Source organism: Mercenaria mercenaria, chromosome 11 (genome assembly GCF_021730395.1).
Source record: "Mercenaria mercenaria strain notata chromosome 11, MADL_Memer_1, whole genome shotgun sequence".
NCBI classification, from domain to species: Eukaryota; Metazoa; Mollusca; class Bivalvia; order Venerida; family Veneridae; genus Mercenaria; species Mercenaria mercenaria.
In genome coordinates this window covers 77,643,081-77,661,810 of record NC_069371.1, presented here as the reverse complement: position 1 = coordinate 77,661,810, position 18,730 = coordinate 77,643,081, and the positions used below count along the sequence as shown (strand labels likewise).

The 18,730-nt window shown below is 36.5% G+C and overlaps 2 protein-coding genes across 2 annotated transcripts; both read right to left on the bottom strand.

The window, feature by feature from the left end:
• Positions 1-5,745: 5,745 nt before the first annotated feature.
• Positions 5,746-8,542, bottom strand: LOC128546679 (G-protein coupled receptor dmsr-1-like). Its single transcript, XM_053517821.1, has one exon. The coding sequence runs from the start codon at positions 6,872-6,874 to the stop codon at positions 5,819-5,821; it is 1,056 nt and encodes a 351-aa protein (XP_053373796.1). The 5' UTR covers positions 6,875-8,542; the 3' UTR covers positions 5,746-5,818.
• A 326-nt stretch (positions 8,543-8,868) lies between these two features.
• Positions 8,869-17,009, bottom strand: LOC128546678 (arylsulfatase B-like). Its single transcript, XM_053517820.1, has 2 exons — positions 16,834-17,009; positions 8,869-11,349 (listed from the first exon to the last, which is right to left on the bottom strand). Exon 2 carries the CDS (start codon positions 11,342-11,344, stop codon positions 9,851-9,853), a length of 1,494 nt encoding a protein of 497 aa, XP_053373795.1. The 5' UTR covers positions 11,345-11,349; positions 16,834-17,009; the 3' UTR covers positions 8,869-9,850.
• Between the last annotated feature and the right edge of the window lie 1,721 nt (positions 17,010-18,730).

Here is an 18,730-nt window from a genome sequence, read left to right as displayed (position 1 = left end):
AGTAGACAGAAGTGTTAATTATTTGTGAAATTATGGAACGAAATAAAGGCAGTCGTTCCGTAGTCACTTAGATTGTGTTCTGTGATTCGAAACGTGGACTTGAGTACTTATAATATTAAACGGGAAAAACTACCGATGTTTTATGGAAGAACACATCACAGAAGGACAGACGGACGGACCAACTAACACATAGACAGACCGATATGAGCAAAGATATGTGTAAATCATCTTCTTAGGGATATAATAATTATGATAATTTTAATCATTTTGTTTTACTCTAGTGGTCATGCATCCGTTGGTATGTATGAAATAAACAAAAAGCAAACAGGGTAATATTAAAGGCATCTTTAAGCACATATTCTCAAATATGTAACTCAGGGTCTAACTATTAAGGGCCCAACAGGTCAGACAATCAAAGCGAGCTGAAAAGACCGCTTAAATAACAAAATAACTGGAACTATATGGGAAAGACAGGTCTGCAGCATTTGAAAACTAGAAGGATTTCTGTGTCAATTTAGGGAAAATTGGATTGCTGAAACCCTCAAAATCGTTTTCAGCAAAATATCAATAAACAAATTCAACTGCTATCACATATGTTAAAAGGAAAGAACACTGTTATATCAATAAAGTGAAACGATTTTATAAGAATGCAGTTTCATGGTGGAAAGACAGATAAAACAGTGATTAATTAAACTAACATAAAGACATTTTTAATTAGAAACAGAAAATATAGAAATTAGTTATCTATAAGAAGATCATATTAAAGCAAAGAACGCAAGCAGCAAAATACTGACAACTACGGTTTCCTTGAGTCTGTTCGTGAGAGATAACGAAACCTAAATGTAAAGATTGAATACACTCATTGATCGCAAAGGACTGAAAGATATAACAACAATAGAAGTACGGATATGCTTGTCACGGGCTCCATACGATGTTATGATATGTCAGTAAACTGTATTAGAAGATCATTTGGACGCAAAGAATGCAAGCAGTCATATAACAGTAGAATATGTTAATGAAATTTGAGACGATATTATTATGTAACTCAATAATTGTAACTTCCAAACATCAAACAAAATCAGACGACTGCTTATGAAATGTATTGCTTTAAATCATTCACAAATAAACAAATACACAGCAAAGAAGTCTTTGTTACTAGTTGCTAGAGAATTTTCTTTTTATGCATTTTCCATGTACTTCCTAGTAAACAGTCCTACTTGTCATTTAACATACACATTTTACAATATAAATTTATGTATTTATATGAAATAATTGCCGATTCGCGAAAGCTGAATACGTTACTCATGTTATATGTCAAAGCGTAAGTATTTATATGGACTTACATGAATCGTATCCTTCGGCATCTGCCGCGCTGAAAGACAGTAATCAAAGCAAAAAACACTACATAACTCTTAGTTTAAGAAGCCTCATCGGCATGTTTAAAACATTAAAATACGTTATCGCTACGGTGTTTGCATCAGGAAATAGGTTATACGGATATATGTTAAAACATTGTCCTCAAATTTCACATTGAACAATGGAAGTTGAAAAAGGATATCCATATCGTATCTAATTTGTTAAAAGAAAACAAACTCATATAACTAAGTGAAACTGGTGACAAAAATAACCATGATCATCCATATCTTAAGTAGGCAAAACACCAATCAGGGTAATAAACTTTAAATTGCCAGTCACATAAACAACAAAAAGTTCTATAAATCTAACTTAAATAAGGGTTAAAGGTGGTGCCCCGCTGGAATCCTTCTACATGTCTGTTTGTGTCCGATTGTTGCTTCTATAAACACTTCATTTGTATATGTTTAATTAATAAGTATATGAGCACAGCTATTGTGTACGTGTATATATCTACACATACCTGCGTCCTGTACAGGCAATTTCGATCTTTGTATCCTAGATGATTTTTGTCCTTGAATTTATATCGCCGCCAGTAATTACTCGTGTGACTGACTGATGCAATGGAATGTGCTAGGCGTGGAAGAATCTCCTTTTCCAGAACTGTAAGTTGCATTATACAATGTAAGATGCATACAGTAATCTTGCTGCCACCCGTGAACTGACCAAATCCATCCGAATCGGTTATTATATTTCTTGATTGCTAAAACTCTTCCTATAAATATCTGATGTACAGTTTTTTTCTCTTGAGGACTACAAGTTCTTATACATGTATTGTCATCGCAAAGTGTCTTTCCTATTTTGTTACAGCATAAACATTTATTTCTTTTTACATAAGATTCTAGACCTAGTTTTGTTTACATTTCCTCAGTATTCTGTATACAATTATCATTAGAATGATAGCGTTTCAGATTTCAATTTTATATATCATTTGGCTACAATGTAACAAACTGATATTTTTTAAAAACAAAACAATCAAATATCTCTAAGTCCGCCATAGACATCAATTTTACTTTCTGATTTTGCTACTAAGATTTTATTATAGATAGTGATCAAGGAATCGTTCAGTCCGTGAGTTCAGATATTCAGTCTATGAGATCACTCATGTGAGCAACCGTTCTATGATTTCAGGCACGATGGAGCAACTGTTTGTCTATGATTTCAGAAATGGCTGATATAATTTTATTTCGATGCTTTCAGACACGATTTAGCAATATTTAAGATATGTCTGATCAGCCTATATGTTATCAACCTATATGTTATGACATATTAAAAGTCATGAGAGCATTTACAGACGTTGTGCTCACTCTCTTTAGAGCGCAAATGCAATATTGTTAAGGCATTGTACATGTGTTCTACAAAGACATTTTTTCAACTGTGCCGCCCCATTTCATGAAGGCCGAGTACATCAGATTGGATCTCCTCTGACTTGTGTCTGTTTGTCTTGCTTTAGGTACCCTATAGTAAGTTGTTTTCTTATTTCTTTTTCTCCATTGTTCTTCTTGCGTGTTCAGATCAGGTTCTGTTTCTTTTCGTTTCGTTGGTCTACTTGTCTTCTTCGATCTGCAGTCAGGAATCTTGTACTCCCGTAATCGACCATTTACTGCATTTCTTAGGCAAATCGCGAATTTGTAAGGCCTTGCATTTTTCGGCATCCCAACATCTTTCATTTAAAACTTAAATTACCTTTCAACTCGTGAATGAGTGTCCCTGGTTAATACGTCCTGTCCGTGATTCCTGACCATAAGGGAAGGATCGGCAAAAAAACTTTTGTAACAGGCACTGGATTGTTTCAGGGCAGTAATACTCGTTGACATCTTCATCCTTCTTTTGTTCGTCAGATTTTGTTACAGGTCTCTCACCTCAGCTGCAATGTTTTCGAATAGTTTGGTGAAAGCTGAAGCGGCCTTTATTGATAGATGCTGAAGCGTTTCTCCTTTCGTTTTCAATGCTCCCATCCTCTTCTTCAATGACATCGGCCGTCTTGTTGAATTGTTCATATCACTTTTTTACCGCTTCAAGGACATCGGCGCCAGTGTATCTGTTGAGGAAAACAATACAGTTATCCGCAAACAACCGTTGTGTTTCCTGTACGGTGGTTGTCTTTTGCAGTGCCGCAAATGATCCCATGCTTAATGTTCTTGTGGACTTCTTCATAACATTTTTAAACTGTCGGACAAAGTCATTTATCATGTATTCAGCACATAAATGATTGACCGTGAAATCTTCAGGAAGTTTTCAAGAGTAGGTGATTTTAGATGATTTTACTAGATAAGACTTCAGACCTGTGTGCAAACATGCCTGTATTATAGCGAAACTTTAGTCCGTTTCAACCTTTCTTACCTTAAGTGGTTTTCCCGTCAGGATTACATGCGGCTTTATTGTTGCTAAGAACAGTTCGATTCGCGGAATTGTATGCTGTGTGCTTAGCATATCCTAACAGACACTGCCGGCATACTATGTTCAGATGTCATTACAACTGAATAGAGTAGTGGTCTCTTTTAGTCCGGTATATTGCCTATAACTGATCCGGTGGCGTCTATATACATATCGAGATCATTTCTTGCTGATTCGTCTTTTAGAAGTTTATTCTCTAGTTTGCTTTTTGTACTTTTAGCATGTGTAAATGTTGAGTTCTGCTCAACCCGGGGCTTGAGGGCGTGGACGGTAGCATGCATTTCCACTACCTTCCATGAACAGGCTCAATCAAACCAAGCCTGCAACATTTCCGTTTTTTGTAGTGTTGAGCGACCTGTGAAGTTTTCACTTTTTCTATTGTAATTGTTTGTCGGAGAACATAATGACACAGCTCTATGTCTCTGATAAATGGATCTTCCTCTTTGTCCTGCTGTTCTTTTAGGACTTGAAGTTCGGCAGTTACATTCCTATGTAAATGTTCCTTTCCGTAATGGTGTTGGATTAGATGCTTAAATATAATTTCCCAGCTTTCGAAGAAATGTTATGCCTGTAAACCTCCCTCGGTGAATGAAAATGTGACCTGTTATTAAACAGTCAACGATTACTGGTGACGAAGGCATAGGCTCGTCCACATTCAATTCCAGTGCAGTGTGCTTTAGCACTTACAAACGCACCACCCGCTTTCTGACTGCTGTGTGATTTCACTTGATGTGATTTTAAGAAGAGGGCACAGACTTTCTGAAACTGATTTATATTCGTTGAAAGAACGTCAGTCCAGTTACTTCTCAATGTCCTGACTTGTCTGCCTTTTTTATAAAGTCTTGTTTCCATTCTTCTTCTTCCTTACTTTTGCTTATATTTGATTTATTTTGTTACTTTGATGCAATTCCACACTGCTTAGAATTTCAAAATATCCGTTTAAAATATTTTTCCTCCTTATCATTACCCGGACATATGACAAAGCATAGCAATTTCACAAACAAACATAAGATCGCTCCTCTTGTCACGCTCCATCATTCACGCCAAACACCCTTAATAAGAAAATGATGCTAAGTATCAAATTAAACTTACTTTCATTAGACCTTCATTAGATTTACCGACTACAGAGTTTCGACAAGATTCAACTTAGAAATATTCATTAAAACTAATTAAAACTGTAAGAAGCCCCACTAGCATTTCTGTAATCATAAATTCAGGAAAAAGAGCACAAACATATAAGTAGTTTGACTTCCGTTTCGGTTAAATAGCCTTTAAATGCCTTTGAAGGCTCTTCAGTTGTTTGTCTGACCGATGTATTACCAGGAAAATTCTCATGATTAAAACATTAAAAATAATCAACGTAAATTTTTTCAAAGCTCTGTACAACAAAATTAGGATAATGATAAAAGGTAAGGGTAGATTTCCCGGAAGCATAGTGCACCCCAAACAGAGCCATAGAGCCATGATCCCGCGAAAGCTTTGAACAAATACCAGTTCCGGGGATATCGTTATGCGTGTTAGAACTCTTTCTCCGTTGATCTATAAAGACACAGGGTGTACAAAGTAAAACTGATAATGTGCCTTTTTTCTATCACTATTATGTTTTGTCTTATACCAGATATGCGACTTCCGATGAATGTTTTGACGCAAATATAACACCGTTTGTTCACATTGTAAAGACGTTTATATAATTCTATTAATACAACAGGATATCAATATGGCAGCAAAGAAGAGGGTTAATCCATGCAGCATTTTGTACTTGTATACACATTTCCCTTGGGCTATGTTTTTCGTATGATTACAGTAGTCTTTACAAATTACATGTAGTTATGGAAATAATTCTTGTTTTATCATTTTACAGTGTCTCTTCGGACAGTCCAATTTTATATTGATATAAATTAAATCTGGGAACGAAGCAATAACTGCAAAACCAGATGTATTAAATAGTTTTATGCAAATATTATAATAATTTTCCGTATAACAATACCTAGTTCAAATGAAAGCATGTTTAGTTGCCAACAAAATTAAATTTGATCAGACGTCGGAGAGTTTCCCTAAATTGCTGGTTCATTAAACAATATAAAATAAAATTCACAGACGAATTAAGCAAAGCTAGAATATCAAGAGCGTCGCCCAGATTTGAGTAAACTTCAACAAAGAAATGTTCACTAAAACTACTTATAAATATAAGAATTCCGTTTGGCATTTCAGTGATCACAAAGATCAGGACAACAATCACCAACATGTAAGAAGTCTGATTCCGCTGTCGGATTCCACTTCTGTTTGGTAACCTCGAACTTTTCTGAAGGCGCTTCAATGTTTCGTTTGAGTGATGTATCGCCATGACGATCCTTGTTATTAAAAACATTAAAATAATGCACGGAACTACTTTCATAACACTGTAGGACCAAAATAGAATGACAACATATACACTATGAGCTAGCGCAAAGTCCGAATAAGAATACCAGTAGGCCTGGCTACTGTCACTCATGTTAGAAACTTTTTCCACTTGATAAAGAAAGAAATAGGGCGAACAAAGTAAAATCGTTGATGTGCCAATTATTACTATCGCGATAGTGGTTTGTCTAACACCATATTTGCGAGATCCGGTTTCATTTTTGCAAACAAACATGTATCGATACGCTGCGAGGTACACTGTAAACAACATAGCCATAGTGTGGCAGACGATGGAAAAGTTTATGTGTATCAATAGATAGTAAATCCAAGCAAATGAATGGTTCGATTCCCATTTTAGTTCTTTTGACATGTAAAAATAGACTGCAAATATTAAATTATCCGACATTTTCAAACCATCGACGACTGCAATTGCTGTCAGTATACAATTCACTGGTGTGATCACGTGTTTTCTTGTGAGCACAATCGTGTTGACAATATTTGAAAATAGTCCAAAAATACAAATAACACCACTAACGTATCCGTGTGCTTTTCTGTACATCTTATTCCATTGTGTCAACAGACTATCTGTGTTTCTTGGGTCATCATACAAAAAGTACTCGGTGGAATTCCTTGTCATGTAATCTTCGGGAAACATGCCTTCTTCCATCCTTTCTGATCCGTAAACTATCGTATATCTAATGCAGGAAAATGTCTCTTACAATGATAATCTGGAAGTGATAAATATCACTATGAACGTACAATCAACCCTTGATGTTGATTCCAGACATTGATTTCAATACACAACACGCACGTTATTGCTTTCGATATAACTAAAAATACCATTCCACATATATTAAATACAGTAGAATTTTTGCTTTTGCTTGTAGTGTGACAAATGTTAAAGAAGTTGTGTTTCATTAATTAGATAATTACAAGATCAGTCAAATCATTATTGTTACCATAATGCGTCTGTATTTATTTCAGTTTAATGTCGTTCAAATAAAGGCAAATAAGGAAAATCCAAATGTTGTATAGAAAAGAACACAGAGAATATAACACTGAACTGAACGCAAATTGCCTGATTTTACGACTTCGTTCTTATTCGTTTTAACTACAGCAGTGTTAAGGATGTTACATACCCCTGTCACCAGGGTAGATTCAAATTTGTGACACCGAAGCAATTCATTTGAGTATCATGCTGATAAAATTTCATGTTTGTTTGTCGCTGGCGCTTCAAGTAGTTTTTTTTACCATGTTTGGAGAACATGGTACTTTTAAGGAAAAACATGGAAAAACACTTATTTTGATTTTACCCTTTTATACATAAACGTCAGCCTGGTCGATAGGTTATTAATATATGCATTAGCTTTCTAATATAAGCTTATAATATATATGTCGTGGGACTCGAGTTTCTACAGTACCTTTTTTTTATCAACTTCAGATAATAAGAATATTTCGACGGCTTCAGTGCCACTTTCGTTTTGACATAAATAGAATATCGGGGTCCATTTATCAGCAGGGTATAAGACACTTAACACGGTGCCCTATTATATCTTTAAGTTATAATCATCCATGGCAAAATGGATGTTAACGCTATCTTATACCTTGCCTTTTTCCGTACGTTATTTCTTTTAAAATACTTAAATTAATTTATCTCTCCTATTTCATGTACCTTAAAAACATTTTATTTTCAAAGTAAGTGACATAGTCGTTTTATGTTCATTAACTTGAACCCACCCATAAACGTTTTAGATTCAGTATTCCTTAAAATTAATCAAATGATTTTATTTATCCATGTATATATTAATTTACCTGTTTATTTAATTATGTCCCTACGTAGGTCATTATGATCTATTTGATGTATATATCATGCAAAATTAAATCTATCAATGTCAAATAATGGTGATGAGAAAAATGATGGTAATAATAACAGTGATAATAAAGGCTTTATTTTACGAGACAACTCGTTATTCAATGATATTGCAACAATTCCGTAAGGTATTTTGAAATACCTATCAGCGTAATATAATACTGAATATGTCACGAAAAGGGAAGTTCCCATGACAATAGGATGTTTGGAAATAAAATCTGTATAAAGGTCATTTGGAAGCAAAGAATGCAACCAAGAAGAATAATAGCAGACTCGGTTTGATCGAGTCTAATAATACGAGCAACACCTCTAACGCCCCCTAGCACCGGCTTAAGCGGAACTCCATTACAGACTCCATGATCCTAAAAGCATTATAATATATAATATTGGAAGCATTATAACATATAATATTGGAAGCATTATAACATATAATATTGGAAGCATTATAACATATAATATTGACATATAATAACATATAATATTGGAAGCATTATAACATATAATATTGGAAGCATTATAACATATAATATTGACATATAATATTGGAAGCATTATAACATAAAACATATAGAAATCAAATAGCTTGATAGCTACACTTTGTACCTTATTTCAAAATATGATACTTTACGAAAAAACAGTTCGCTGCAGACGATAAAATAAAACCGGAAATCTTACATTGTATGAAGTATTTCCAGTTTACCGCCGTAAATTTCCCGCGCTTCGTTTAAATATGCTACTGAAAGTAAAAAGTGCTTAAGATAGTCATTTGTTTAATTTGTTTATAATTCAAGTTTTCAAGTTTCAAATTTATTTATTTTCTCGTGTGGCATAAACAACAATAACAACAATTTCGAAAACTATGACGAGATATGTTCTAATAATATAACAAAATCTGCAATAAAAACCTTTGGAAGCATAGAATGCAACCATAAAACGTAAAATAAACATAAAAGGAATATATTGTCCACATACTTTTTAAGTCATTTTAATTTTAATAATCACCTCATACATATACTTCTCAAATATGCAACACAAAAACTAACAGTTATGGTGCAGTACAATTGCAGTTGTACATACATACATAAAGTAGAATTATAAATATTTGTTCAATATGACATGCAAGAACAAGAGTGGCCAAACCGTCGCAATATACACTGTACACCCGTCACAGCAAATTACCTTTAATTTAAAAAAAAACTACCGAGCAGGCTAGTTGTCTTTTTTTTCAATTTTGATTATCCAAGGGCCATAACTTCAAAGCAGGCTAGGTCAAGATAATATGCCCATAAACACTCCAACTAGGGTTGGAAAGCAATGGATAAGAACTGCTTAAGTTATCAAAAGCACACTTTCAATTTCAAGTAATCCAAAAGCCATAACTCAAGAGTGATTGAACTATTAAGCTGGTTATTGAACTTGTCCATGATAAACATTGCGAACAAGTTTGATAAACATGATACAAAACTTTCAAGCTGGAGAGCAATTTTGTGTAATTACAGGGTCATAACTTTTGAGAGGCTCCAGCTGAACCTACAGTCAGTGACAGAATCTTACAGTTCTTAACTAAACAATAATTAAGAATGCCACTCTAGCAAAGTACGTTGACTTGCTAACTTTGGGAGGAAATTCTTTTAAAATTTGTGTTCCAGGTCGTTAATAATTTTTTTATTATTATTATTATTTTGTGAGAGAAACTACATATATATTCATAATGATTCTAACAATTTAGCATAAAATATTGTTGCAATTTTCTCTGCACCATGCTGTCCCACTTCAACACCAGCCCGACGTCCAGTATCCTCCAAATTTTGATGGGTCGGATCTAGGGTCATACGGATATCGTTTAGGTTCTACAAGACTTTGCCTGTGCTCTTCAAGTCTTGCTTTCAAACTTTGGACAATATCTGGATGCTGGTCCGTAAGATCATAATGTTCCGTAGGGTCATCTCTCAAGTTATATAATCCTTCACCACTCCATATGCCTTTCATTTTCGCAAAATCCCTGTCAACTAGTCTGCTGTAGTGTTCACTTTCATTTGACGTATTAATATTGTCGTCGTAGATCTGTTCCGGTTTGTACCAGTCCCTAAAAGGGCCAGGATATCCTTGTATAAGTTTAAAATCCCCGACACGTATTGCAGCATGGCCTTGTTGTGCCAGGAAAGCGTTATCTAAATTGTACACTATTTCACTTCTTTTCGATTTTCCACCGGTACTAATGGCTTCCCACTGGTTTATGCCATCAATAGCATCATTGGCAAACATACCAGAACCTTCGGCTGCAGCAACAATAGTAGGGTACCAGTCAACTGCGTGTATGAGACCTTCATAAGTATATCCAGAGCTCTTGATTCCAGATCCAACGACAAACGAAGCTGCACGGGTACCACCTTCAAATACTGTTGACTTTGCGCCCCGGAGAGGATAGTTATTTCCTGACGCCGTTGGGATACCGCCATTATCAGCAGTAAATATTATCAAAGTGTCATTTATTAGGCCCCTTTCAAAAAGGGCCTTGGTGACGTTACCAATTGCTTCATCTAGAGCAGATACCATACCGCAGTATTTCCGTCTTTGTTCGGTTTTTATATTTGGATACATGTTCTCGAAGCGTTTGGGAACTTGAATCGGTGAGTGCACTGACTGGAATGGTAGATATAAAAACAGAGGCTTGGACTTGTCGTGGTTATTTATGACGGATTTAGCTCTCTCGGCATAAAGATAAGCAGAGTATTCCGTGTTATTTAGTGGCTTTTCTCCGTCGTGAAAATCTATGCCTTTCTTAACAATTTTTGTATAGTAATCCTCCGCACCGTTGTAGTAACCAAAAAAGGAGTCAAACCCTCGGTATGTTGGCGTGCAGTTCCAGCTGCATGAACCAAGGTGCCATTTTCCTACCATGTGTGTTGCATATCCCAGTTTTTGTAACTTCTGCGGAAAGAACTCCATACTGAGTGGGGAGCATTCAGTAGTTCCGGGCAAAATAACACCGCGCTGCAGTCCGACTTTAAAAGGGTAAACACCGGTCATCCAGGAGTGCCTTGACGGAGTGCAGACCGGCTGAACGTAGGAGTTGTTTAGGATCACACCTTTGTACGCAAGTTTATCGATATTCGGGGTTATCATGTCAGGGTTATGGAAACCTACATCGTTCCAACCTAGGTCGTCGGCGACTATGAATACAATGTGACGGGGCTTTCCAACTACAATCGCCGAGGAAAGTGTCCACAGAATTGCCGTCAGCCATTGCCTTGTACTATTACGCATCTTGCCTTGTAAAGCAAATAAAAATATCTGTATAAATTATATGTTCGTATAGACCTTTACTACTATTCTGTCGGAATTCATAAAAGTGACACAAAACAAACGATTTATCAGATAAGACATCTACTTAACCCTTACCCTGCTAAATTTCTAAAATGGACTGGTCCATTATTCAATGTGGGCAATATCATTTATTTATCAAAGGGGTGTTCACTAAAAATTTACTGACTGAATAGCGAACAGTGCAGACCATTATCAGACAGCACGGATGTGCAGGCTGATCTTGGTCTACACTGGTGGCAAAGGCAGAATGTCTTTCCGCCAGCAGGCTTAAGGTAAAATTAGTTGGCAGTCAGGGTACAAGTGATTAAAATTATCAAATGGGTATTTTTTTACTAAAATGTTTTATAATTAAATATTTACTTCAAATATAGAAAATTCTCATCAAATATATCAATCTTTGCTAAATGTATAAATTATTTCCTTATGTTAAGCTACGTTCATAATCAAATGTCAAGCAGTAATGTTTTTTTCTTTTTTTTAAAAAAAACTTACGGTTTATTATTGAAAGTACACAGTATACTGTGGTCAGACATACAAGTAATCAGCGTTCACTACTTTTAAACTAATGCATGATACTGTTTATACACATAAACTTGTTAATTTATAAAACGGTCATTGAAACAACTGCATCTGCAGCCTATTAGTGTAGAAGTAGGGTTGAATGCAAAAATGTGAAGAAAAACATGTCACATACTTTCACGTTTAAAAATTTGTGCCAGTTTGAAATATTATTTGCAGGCAATTCTTTTTTAAGTTTTACGTCATAAATCGTCAAATTTACAGATAATATTCTTTCTGCATTTATAAAGATTATATTTGTACAGCAGCTTCAACAAAAATGACAATTTTTGTACTAAATTCGCTGCTTTAAGTTGTTACTGTCTCTGATACAAACGACGGATAAACAAAGAATGCATTGTATCAGTCCATTTTTGAAATACCGAAGAACGTAAAAAGCAAGAACAATATGCAGCAGAATCTATAAGAAGATCCTTTGGAAGCACACAATGCAACCAAGCAAAATAATAGCAGACTCGGTTTAACTGAGTTGTTCATGAGGGGTAATGAATAGTGCAACACGGCCAACACCCCTCTCGCCGCCTAGCACCGGCTTAAGCGGAATTCTATTGTATAGATATTGAATGGGCTTCATGATCCCAAGGATCAGAAATTATAACAACCCTAAATCCAAATACGGGGGACTTTTTACGGCTGCCACAAGACACTTTAAGATTGAAGTCATTCCTATTTGTGTCTGAATGTTCCTGACCTATAAGTCGTGTTCTACTGTCCTGCCGACATGCACTTGACTGACAGTGAGATTGTATATATTATATTTACATGTACCCACACTGGACTACTCCTCATAAAATAAACAAACGTGTTTGTAAACATGGACGTTCCAAACTGAAGGGGGTCCATGCTAAAAAATAATGACAAAATACAATACATATCGCGTATCCGTAGCACACTGTTGACCCATTTATAAACGACGAGTACCTGATACTGCTATAGGCCTAACTAAACTAAAGGAACCAGCGTGGGAGCCATCTGGTCTAGTCGCGTAATGGCTGCCAGGTATTTGAACACTAATTTTTCACTTGGTATGGCAACAGAGGTCTAAATTAAAGCTAGTTTCTGTTTAAATTTCATTGTGGATGTATTTGTGACATTTTGGTAGGAAAAATGGGAGAGCAGGTTGTATTTGGTGAAGTGAATCTCAATTGTAGTGTGAGTAATACTTCCAGGTCACAGCAGTGTGATTTTGATGTCAGTTTACAGTAAGCAAATGTGACCAGAGAAATCTCTGTTAGAAGATACATGACCCCTACTTTTCTCTTCATTTTATATCAGTTTTATCCTAGCTCTTTAAAATGAGGTAAGGATTTGTTCTCTGAAATGGGTCTAGCTATGTTTGGTAGCTCTTTGAAAATGTCAGTTTTATATACAATATATAGGGAAAACTTTTGAACTGGTTGTGACCTATAACGCTGAGTATCCGGTATTCACCGTCTGCCTTGTTATTAACAACTGGGTGGATTGTTATATATTATGTTACGATCTAGAATATACCTGTTACGCCGCGATGATTACCTACTTATGTGTAGGAATCGTTACTGATTTCATAAATGTGAAATGTGCGTGAAGTTGGCAGCCTAGCAGCCTAGCAGCCTAGCAGCGTGAAGTTGGCAGCCTAGCAGCCTAGCGGCCTAGCAGCGTGTACTTGGCAGCCTAGCAGCCTAGCGGCCTAGCAGCGTGAACTTGGCAGCCTAGCAGCCTAGCGGCCTAGCAGCGTGAACTTGGCAGCCTGGCAGCCTAGCAGCCTAGCGGCCTAGCAGCTTTTTTTTATCCTGCAAGTATTGAAGTCACTGTTCCGTCAGAGATGTACAAGAAAACTCACCCATTAATATCGGACTGCGCGGTTGTAGTACTTTAGCAATATTGAAACCAAGAAGCTAACAGCCCAGCAGCCTAGCAGCCTAGTGGCCTAATTTTTTTTTTTTTTTTTTTTATCTTTTCCACGTATTGAAGTCACTGGTCAGACAGAGATGTATAAGCAAACCCATTATTATCGGACTGTGCGGTTGTAGTACTCTAGCAATATTGAAACCAAGAAGCGTAGCAGCCTAGCGGCCTAGCAGCCTAGCGGCCTAGCGGCCTAGCAGCCTAATTTTTTATTATTTTATCTTGTCCACGTATTGAAGTTACTGGCCAGTCAGAAATGTATAAGCAAACTCACCCATTAATATCGGACTGCGCGGTTGTAGTACTATAGCAAAATTGAAACCAAGAAGCGTAGCGGCCTAGCGGCCTAGCGGCCTAGCAGCCTAATTTTTTATTTTTTTATCTTGTCCACGTATTGAAGTTACTGGCCAGTCAGAAATGTATAAGCAAACTCACCCATTAATATCGGACTGCGCGGTTGTAGTACTCTAGCAATATTGAAACCAAGAAGCGTAGCAGCCTAGCGGCTTAGCGGCCTAGCAGCCTATTTTTTATTTTTTTTTATCTTGTCCACGTATTGAAGTTACTGGCCAGTCAGAAATGTAAAAGCAAACTCACCCATTAATATCGGACTGCGCGGTTGTAGTACTATAGCAAAATTGAAACCAAGAAACGTAGCGGACTAGCAGCCTAGCAGACTGGCGGCGGCCTAGCAGCCTAGCAGCCTAATTTTGTATTTTTTTATCTTGTCCACGTGTTGAAGTTACTGGCCAGTCAGAAATGTATAAGCAAACTCACCCATTAATATCGGACTGCTCGGTTGTAGTACTCTAGCAATATTGAAACCAAGAAGCGTAGCAGCCTAGCAGCCTAGCGGCTTAGCGGCCTAGCAGCCTAATTTTTATTTTTTTATCTTGTCCACGTATTGAAGTTACTGGCCAGTCAGAAATGTATAAGGAAACTCACCCATTAATATCGGACTGCGCGGTTGTAGTACTATAGCAAAATTGAAACAAAGAAGCGAAGCAGCCTAGCAGCCTAATTTTTCATTTTTTTTATCTTCTCCACGTATTGAAGTTACTGGCCAGTCAGAAATGTATAAGCAAACTCACCCATTAATATCGGACTGCGCGGTGGTAGTTCTCTAGCAATATTGAAACCAAGAAGCGTAACAGCCCAGCAACCTAGCAGCCTAGCAGCCTTGCAGCTTAAACATTATTTCATCCACGTATATTAGTCACTTGCCCATGAGAGATGCATAAGCAAAGTAATGCATTATTATCAGACTGCATTGTAATATCACCAAGTAGCATTATTGAAACCAAGATGTCGAACAGCTTAGCAGCATACTGGTCAGTGGTGCGTCTGGGATGCATACTATTTTTGGCGTTTTGTATGGGTTGAACAATTGTTTGGATGCACATGCAACTTTTTAGGATTATATTATAGGCTTTTTATCGTTTCAGATTTCATTAGTTCTTATAACATAACTGCTATGCTATGTGCAATAAACCTTGATATAATTTGGACTTGTGATAGTATTTAATATTTATTGTTGTAATATTTTATTGAAGGACGTTTCATGCTATAGCAAGTGGCAGAAAAGAAAGACTTTTGATAGGTTTATGTTACTAGTTCATGAAAATTCAACAAGTAAAAGATCAACGCTTTTATTTTCAGACATATATATATTTTTTCTCTTGCAATACTTACAAGAGAAAAAAAATAATATATAATTAACAACTGCTCATTAATACAGATTATAATATTTCCAATACAGCAGAAAAATACAATGAAACAAACATTAAGACAAAACTAGAGTTGTCACAGGAGTGACGAATTATACCCCCACAATATGGCCTTGTCACTGAACTGAGCCAACGTCCAAGCTGAACTTGCTTGACCTTGGACCTACTGACTCAAAATCAATAGAGGTCATCTGCTGGTCATGATCAACCTCCCTATAAACTTTCATGATCCTCGGCCCAAGCATTCTCAAGTTATTGTCCGGGAAAGATTTAAAGGCTGCTAGGCCGCCAGGCCGCCAGTCTGCTAGGCTGCTAGGCCGCTACGCTTCTTGGTTTCAATTTTGCTATAGTACTACAACCGCGCAGTCCGATATTAATGGGTGAGTTTGCTTATACATTTCTGACTGGCCAGTAACTTCAATACGTGGACAAGATAAAATAATAAAAAATTAGGCTGCTAGGCTGCTAGGCCGCTAGACCGCTAGGCTGCTAGGCCGCTAGGCTGCTAGGCTGCTAGGCTGCTACGCTTCTTGGTTTCAATATTGCTAGAGTACTACAACCGCGCAGTCCGATAATAATGGGTTTGCTTATACATCTCTGTCTGACCAGTGACTTCAATACGTGGAAAAGATAAAAAATATAAAAATTTAGGCCACTAGGCTGCTAGGCTGCTGGGCTGTTAGCTTCTTGGTTTCAATATTGCTAAAGTACTACAACCGCGCAGTCCGATATTAATGGGTGAGTTTTCTTGTACATCTCTGACGGAACAGTGACTTCAATACTTGCAAGATAAAAAAAAAGCTGCTAGGCCGCTAGGCTGCTAGGCTGCCAGGCTGCCAAGTTCACGCTGCTAGGCCGCTAGGCTGCCAAGTCACGCTGCTAGGCCGCTAGGCTACTAGGCTGCCAACTTCACGCTGCTAGGCCGCTAGGCTACTAGGCTGCCAACTTCACGCTGCTAGGCCGCTAGGCTGCTAGGCTGCCAACTTCACGTACATAAATGTGAACGATATTTTAGAATTTGATTTTACATTACATTGCCTGTGTGGAATATTTGTTTATAAACGTTGGTTAAACATATTGATATACAACAACTGTGATAAGGGAGTTGGACAGAATGCTAATAAATCGATAATGTTGAACAAATACAATAGCTACATTTCATCTTAGTCATTATACATATATAAATATTTTACTGAAGTTTCTCTTTGAAAGTAAAGTAAAAATAGATGCACTTACTTCGATAGTAAGATCATAAACCAAATAAAAAGAACATATATCATAAGCGTAGTTAAACTTCCTTGACACTAAGTGTAAAACGAATATTTGTAATGTTCTCATTATTTCATGGATCAATGAACGTAAAGCAAATACATTGTAAGGCGATGAAAATATTGTGTTTAGTTTATCATATCTTATGTCTTTTTCTAAAGACAGAATAGAATGTTTAACATAAACTTGATCGTTTATTTGTACTATAGTTTCTAAAGGTACATTTTGAAATTTAAATGTAACCGAAAGAACACTTTAAACATTTTAGTAAAGGGGAAACTAGTATCAATAAGACCATTAAAGTTCGGTTTTGCGGTCAGCGATGTTTTGTACTTTTAGTTTAAACAGTATTTATTCAAATAAACATAACATGATACATTATTTCTACAAATGAAACAATGATTAGGAAAAAAGTTACAATGTAACTTATCCTGTTCTTTATTTACTGTTTTGTACTTTTAATAATGGAACGGTCCGTTATTTACGTATTGTTTCTCAGTACGATAGTGGTTCTTGATTTCCCTGATCAGCAGACGAGTCTATAAATTGAACTCTCAGTAAGAAGCACTCTAGAAGCATAGACCGCAACCAAGTAAAATAATTGACTAAGTTTGACTGAGTCAATGAAATTCTTACAGGGTAGCAATTTGCTTTTTTCAAGGCCTTTTGCAAAAAAGGTGCTAATGTCAGATGTTTTTAGTTGAATATAACGGATCATTCAAAATCTTGAAAAGTACCAAGTTTCCCTGAATCTGCATGTGGTAGTAGTGAACCACCATGCTAAGTTATATATCCCTTTCGTTCGATAGTAAAGCCGAAATTACCATGATTACGGCAATGAATTTACAATCCAGGCGCAGTTAACTGTAAGGGGCAAGTGATTTGTAGTCGATGTGATCTTAACCAGTCGGTCATGGAGGTCCTTTCAAGCATCTAGATGACATGGCGTATTCGGCATTTATCATCACAAGTATAAACTTGTAGTATTGCAAGCATATCAATATGCATCTGAAACGTGTACATGTGTCTATCCATAGCCATACCTGGACATCGCAACCTCTCTCACAAACAAAATCAACAACGCGCCACTTCCTCATAAAACATCTAAATTATCATTCATAAAACTCAACACCACTAACAATATTGCCATCATAAAGTCATTCACTGTGAGATTCGCAAGTGAATTAACATACTTGCATTATTGTATCAGCCACTGTGACAATATATGCATATACGTCGCAGATGTTTCCTTACTGACTAAATGTTACATCATCTTCACTATATCTGCCACTGCTGGCTAAAGCGTTAAGTCTTCCTGGACGATTAGGTAAACCACAGCTGCACTGCTAACTCTGCAGCTATTTCTGTCGCTTCCACTCCAAGCCCCGTTAATGCTGAACATCAATCAAGTCTTGATATGAGGCATGTTTCAGTCCTTGTGAAATTGAATATACAAGAAGTAAATGAATTACACAATATGGAAGCTGTAGGACTGAGATAAGTAAAACAGCGGTAGAAATAGACAAAATAGGAAATGAGCTAGATCAATTGTGTACAGAGATCTTTAAAACAGTGTCAGTTGTTCCTGAAATCTTCGGACTATATGGATTGTGTTCTGATTGCTTCCATTCCTAAAGACATAAAATATTAAACCTTTACCCTGCTAAATTGCTAATCTTTCAATTTGGACAATACCATTAACTGTTAAAAGGGGTGCTTACTAGTCTGTGTTCAGACCCTATGTTTGGTTCATAGGAGATAACTCCTGGGGCTATTCAAATTTTGTATAATTATGTCCCTTTTCTTCTCAAAACATACGTAATCAGAGCCAAGACTGATGAAGTCAGAATATATAAAATAATTT